Source organism: Morus notabilis, unplaced genomic scaffold, assembly GCF_000414095.1.
Source record: "Morus notabilis unplaced genomic scaffold, ASM41409v2 Scaffold177, whole genome shotgun sequence".
In the NCBI taxonomy this organism is placed as follows: Eukaryota; Viridiplantae; Streptophyta; class Magnoliopsida; order Rosales; family Moraceae; genus Morus; species Morus notabilis.
The window spans coordinates 520,281-527,022 of NW_010357654.1; the positions used below are offsets into that span (position 1 = coordinate 520,281).

A 6,742-nucleotide genomic window follows, 5' to 3' on the forward strand; every position below is an offset into this window, starting at 1 on the left:
CTTTAATTTATATATAATTTTTATAAAAAAAATATTATAATAAATTATGAATTATGATTTAAATTATAATACCAATACACATCGCACCTTTAGCTTTAATTAAATGCTCTCATTAATACATAAACACCACCACTCTGATAAACCTCATCGGCAACGAAGAAGGAAGGAATAGAACCATGTGATCCATTTTAATTGTCCTTCCACCAAAAATCTTTTTCATTTAGGCCCCTCCAAAACCCCTTTTCCCAACCTCCCCTTCTCCATTATTTCAGATCTCCTTTTGCCAACCCTTTTCTCCACCAAAACTTTCCATTCCTTTACTCATGGAAAACCAAAACCATTTCATGTTTTTCATCTTCTTCACAACTAATTTTCTCACTTTAATCTTGTTCTTCTTCACCACCCAAACATCATCCCAATACACCGACACTACTCTTTTCTACTCCGGCTTCAAACACATGACCCCCAACAACACCAATCTCACTCTGACCGGAAACGCGGAGATTCAGCAAAACGGCATCCTGAGGCTGACAAACGACAGCAGAAGGGTAACGGGCCATGCCTTTTCTAGCTCTCCCTTTCGTTTCAAGAATTCCTCCACCGGAAAAGCCTTCTCCTTCTCGACCTGCTTCGCCTTCACCATAATCCCCGAGTACCCGAAACTCGGCGGACATGGCTTAGCCTTCACTATCGTCCCTTCCATAGACCTCAAAGCCCTTCCTAGCCAGTACCTCGGACTCCTCAACGCCAGCGACAGCAGCGGAAACTTCTCGAACCATCTCTTCGCCGTCGAGTTCGACACCGTCCAGGACTTCGAATTCGGCGACATAAACGACAACCATGTTGGAGTCGACCTCAACAGCCTCAACTCCACCTTCTCGGCCGCCGCAGCCTACTTCGACGACGCCGTTTCGGAGAGCCGGAACTTCAGCCTCAACGGGAAAGCCATTCAGGCTTGGATTGATTACGACTCCGATCGGAATCTCCTCAACGTAACGATCTCTCCTTCCGGAAACAAACCGAAGGTTCCTCTCTTGTCTTCCGAAATCGATCTTTCTGTAATTCTTGAGGAATTCATGTACGTCGGGTTTTCCGGTTCCACGGGATTGCTCGCGAGTTCTCATTACATCTTGGGTTGGAGCTTCAAGATCAATGGCGAAGCTCAAACTTTAGATTTATCTTCTCTTCCTCACCTTCCGGGTCCGAAGAAGAGTCACACTGATTTAACCATCGGAGTTTCGGTGTCGTCCTTTATTCTACTGATTTCTGTGATTTCTCTCGCAGTTTATCTCTTTGTGAAGATAAAAAACGCTGATCCGATCGAGACATGGGAATTTGAGGTAGGCCCACATAGATATTCTTACAAAGAGCTGAAAAAGGCGACGAAGAACTTCAGAGAGAAAGAGCTTTTGGGATATGGCGGGTTTGGGAGAGTCTACAAAGGAAAGCTTCCAAAGTCGAAAGCCGTAGTTGCAGTAAAGCGAATATCTCATGAATCCAAACAGGGTCTTAGGGAGTTTGTGTCTGAGATCGCGAGTATTGGCCGGTTACGACATCGGAATTTGGTTCAGCTCATGGGCTGGTGTCGTCGTAGAGGTGACCTTCTTTTGGTTTACGACTTTATGGAGAATGGAAGCTTGGATAAATTCCTCTTCGATGAGCCGAAAACGACACTGCGTTGGGAGCAGCGGATGAAGATCATAAACGGCGTCGCTTCGGCGCTTCTCTACCTCCACGAGGGCTTCGAGCAGGTCGTCATCCACAGAGACGTCAAGGCCAGTAACGTTTTGTTGGACGGCGAGTTAAACGGCCGTTTAGGGGATTTCGGATTAGCGAGGCTTCATGACCATGGAGCCAATATGAGCACGACACGTGTAGTTGGGACTTTGGGGTATTTGGCGCCGGAGTTCCCTAGAACCGGCAAGGCCACGGCGGGCTCTGATGTTTTTGCGTTTGGGGCCCTTTTGTTGGAGGTGGCCTGTGGGAGACGGCCCATTGAGCCCAAATCGAGCCCGGAGGAGCTTGTTCTTGTTGACTGGGTTTGGGACAAGTACAAAGAAGGGAATGTTTCGGAGATTGTGGACAAGAGGTTGGAGGGGGAATACGACGTCGTTGAGGCGGTGATGGTGGTGAAGTTGGGCTTGATGTGCTCGAACAGTGTTGCTTCGGCCCGGCCCAGTATGAGGCAGGTTGTGAGGTACTTGGAAGGAGAGGTTTCCGTACCGGTGGAGGTGAGGAATCCAAATGGGGAGTTTGATGGGAGGAAAGATCATTTGGGTGTTGATCACGATGGGTTTGATGATTTCTTGCAGTCGTTTCCTTCATCGTCGTTTGACGGGTTGAGCAAGTCGTATTCCTTTGGGGCTAATAATAGGGATTTGGACACTAGTTTTGCTGCTTCCCCTATTTCACTTCTTTATGGTAGAGGAGAGAGTAGATTGTCGGATTAGATTCATCATCAGCCTTTTTTTTTTTTTTGTTTTTTTTTTTTTGGAGGAATTTCAATGGTGTAATGATTGATGATAGAACAAAAAGGAGAATGAAATGCAAAATGGCTTAAATAATGTAGATAGAGAATGTTTGGACTGAATATTGGTGTAATTGTGTCTCGCGACTTAAATTCTAATGAGCTTTAGAAACTGCCAAATGACAAGTAGCTCAAAAGGATAAATTGTTTCCTTTTTTTTTTTTTCTTTTATTGTCTGAAGGAGACAAGGCACAAGAAAATGTTAGGGCATCCGGCATTTTTCATTTATTTTTATTGGAAGTGGAGAATCTACATGGTTTCGTTCTCACTAAACATAATCTTAAATTCTTAATGCATGAAAGCAAAATCATGTTAGAGGGAAGCATTATGAGGCTTCTTAAAATTTATTGAATAATGCTAAGAACATCAATTCAAATTTTAATTTTTGTATACTAATTGATGTGGTAATGAGTTGTCAATTTTTTATTAGTAGATATAATTTCTATTATTAATTGACGTGACGATATTAAGAATATCAATTTTTGTATAATTTCTATTAGTAGATATAAATTAATATTTGAATTGTCGTCTCTTGCATTATCAAATTTATTTATGGTCTGAGACTCATGAAGTGGCAGTGTCTTAATTGAGATAGTTTTCTTGTCAATGTTGTTCGTTTATTTAGAAACAACAAGTTAAAAATTCTATTTATATTCTTGTTTTATATCATTTTTTTAACAATAAGAATTTTTGACTTATTTATCAAATATGTTCAAAAGTTTTTCTAAAATAATAAGCTATTTTTTATGTACTATCTAAATACTAACTAAAAATTCACGACTTATGTTTTTTTTATTCTACTGCTTAAAAGTAAAAGCACAAACTAATAAGCCTGTACTCTTGTGTCTTTGACCGAAATCTCTAATGATAAAGTCAAACTCTAAAGTCTACTGTCAAATTATTCAAACACTTTAAAAACAAGTGTTAGAAACTACTGAGTAGTGAATAAATCCTTGTACAATTAAACATTCAAGGAACTTCATCTTTTTTGAGGATTTTACACTAAATATATAGTATTAGAAATGGACTATTTGTGCAAGTATTCATTTTTAGCTGTCAATGTACTAAAAAGATTCATTTCCAAATAGGAGGAAAAAAAATCATAAAATAATAAGAAGGAAAAGAACTCAAAGGTCGTGATTGGATTCGCGAGACGTGGGGTTATAAGTGTTCGGTCAAGTGCTTATAAAGAATCTTGGCATGTAAACCTTTTTATGACATGGTAAGAAATAAAATTTATAAAATTTATTGATAATTCGTATAGTAATTGTTCTTTATTATATGTGTGAAAAAATTACCATAAGATTATTTTTAATGTAAATATTAATGTAATTGTATATTTATCATTAAAAAGTGTAATATTTTAAACACTCATTAATTTAAAAATGATAATTTATATGTCACATAAGCTAATATATAAAAATTAATATTTGAATTCTCGTCTCTTGCATTATTAAATTTATTTATGGTCTGAAACTCACAAAGTGACAATGTCTTAATTGAGATAGTTTTCTTGTTAATGTTGTCAATTTTTAATATTTATTTATTTTATGCGTTTAAATTTATAATTTTAATTATGTTATAATATATTTTTTTTTTAAAAATTAAATTTTAAATATTAAAATTAAAAATTACTGAATTAAACAGACTCTACCATGGAAGTGGGAGCCGTTGAGGTAGGGTGGACTTATTCTCTATCTTCTAGAATGCTAAGAATGCTCTAGTACTTCATTTATGATTGCTACTTAGGGCCCGCTGGTAAAGCTTCTGTTTTTGTTGGGTCAAAACTAACTTTTTTCTTGCAAGGGTTGAATGTGAGTGTCAAATCCAATTAGAAAAGTTTACGTAAGAATCTTTAGAGCCTCTTTAGATTAGCTTAAAAAAAAATTTGAATTATTTAATTTAAAAACGAAAATAGTAAGAAATAGATCAATATAAAAAGTTTAAGAAAGTATATAGGTTAATTTTTAATTATAAAAATTAATAGGTCATAACTTGTCAAGTTATAGTTCATAACTAGATAAGTTATGGACAAATTTGTCAAGTTATAGTTCATAACTAGATAAATTATGGACAATAACTTATCAAGTTATGGTTCATAACCAGACAAATTATGGACGAAAATAGTAATTTGACCTATTTATTAACTTATGTAAACTATTGACCTATTAATTTTAATTCATCTCAAATCTTAACCTATTTTCAGCTTTCTCCCATTTAAAAATTGATTTTGAGCCTGTTTGAATAGACGATATAAAAATATTTTTGACTTTTATAAGTTTTTTTTTGGGACAAATTACCTCCTATGTGCGTACGAAAAAGGTGCTTATAAAATTTTTTTATTTACATTTTTAACCTTTTATTTAGAAACAAAAAATTAAAAATTTTATTTATATTCTTGTTTTATATTATTTTTTAACAATAAGAATTTTTGATTTATTTATCAAATACGTTCAAAAATTCTTTTGAAATAATAAAGTTCTTTTTTATGTACTATTTAAATACTAATTAAAAATTCATGACTTATGCTTTTTTTATTCTACCTCTTGTGTCTTTGATAAGTCAAACTCTAAAGCCTACTGACAAATTATTTAAACACTTTAAAAACAAGTGTTAGAAACTACTGAGTACATAAATCCTTGTACAATTAAACATTCAAGGAACTTCATCTTTTTTGAGGATTTTATACTAAATATATAGTATTAGAAATGGACTATTTGTGCAAGTACTCATTTTTAGATTATTTTCCAAATAGGATGAAAAAATCATAAAATAATAAGAAGGAAAAAAAAACTCAAAGGTCGTGATTGGAGCGGCGAGACGTGGGGTTATAATTAGAGTGTTCGGACAGGTGCTTATAAAGAATCTTGGCATGTAAACCTTTTTATGACATGGTAAGAAATTAAATTTATATAATTTATTGATAATTCGTATAGTAATTGTTCTTTATTATATGTGTGAAAAAATTATCATAACATCATTTCTAATGTAAATATTAATGTCAATTGTATATTTATCATCAAAAAAATGTAATATGATATGCTGTTTTTATTTTTACTTAAATACACAATGTTATTTGAGATATTAAATTTACTTTTTCCATAATTATTAAGATTTAAAAGTTGTAAAAGTAAAATCTCATGTTTAAAATAATTAGAAAATACAAAAGTTGTATTGATTACATGAAAAAAAATAAACATTTCAATTAATAGAAATCAAATGTTAAATTTCTCATATGCTATATTTAGTGAGAAATTTATCACAAAATATAAAATAAGATAAATTTAACACAATAAATAACATTGTATTGGAGAATACTAATATAGTTATTTGATTAACAAAAATAATAATTAAAAGTAAGAGAGTAAAACTCTAAATCGTATATTTGTCTCTTTTTTTTTTCTAATTTTTAATTAATGATGATATGAGATTGGGTGAGGCGCTTATCCTAACATTAATCTGCTTCTGTGAACATCAACCGGTTAAAGAACAGCTTTCAAACAGAAATGGATTTGCCCTGCAACCAATTTGGTAGAACGCATCTAAGCAATAGACTAATGGACAATTTATCAAATCGTTCATTTCACCGATTCGAGTTTCAGTTTTAGGTTTCTATAGTAAAAAATTCTTAAAAAATGTCACATCTAACTTTTTCTGCTATAGTATAAAATTCTTAAAAAATATCACATCTCAATTTAAATTGAAAACTCGAATCCGCAAAGTGAATGAGGCATGTGTAATTACTTCATAAACCAACTGTTAATTTGAAGCATGTGGAAAAGGGCTTTTTTTTTTTTTTTTTTTTTTTTTTTTTGGGGGGGGGGGGGGGTTGAGAAAGGGAAAAGGTTAAAGGGTTTTTTTTTTTTTTTTTTTTTTTTTTTTTTCGGTGGGGGGTGTTGGGTTGAAGCAAGTGAAAGTGTTGTAGTCTCATGGTTTGGGTCTTTCGGCCCAAGACCAAAAGTATTATGAGAGAATATTAAGAGAAAAGTTCATGATTAATGAGTTTTAGTTTTTACCGTTTATTTTTTATTAATAATTTTTTGATTAATATAGTTATGTAATTAAAATGATAGTAATTAAGAATAAAAGTAAAAATTTAGATTCATACATTTTAACGAGATATTTGTGTCCTTTCTCCTTTTGTAAAAGCTATATATATGCTATCTAAATAATTAGGTGTCATTTTAATTTTTTGTTCTCTTTTTAAATTGAATG

General features: G+C 33.2%; 1 protein-coding gene across 1 annotated transcript; it reads left to right on the forward strand.

The window, feature by feature from the left end:
* The first annotated feature begins 125 nt into the window (after positions 1-125).
* LOC21400020 (L-type lectin-domain containing receptor kinase S.4) lies at positions 126-2,590 on the forward strand. Its single transcript, XM_010090302.2, has one exon. The coding sequence runs from the start codon at positions 324-326 to the stop codon at positions 2,448-2,450; it is 2,127 nt and encodes a 708-aa protein (XP_010088604.2). The 5' UTR covers positions 126-323; the 3' UTR covers positions 2,451-2,590.
* Positions 2,591-6,742: the final 4,152 nt, after the last annotated feature.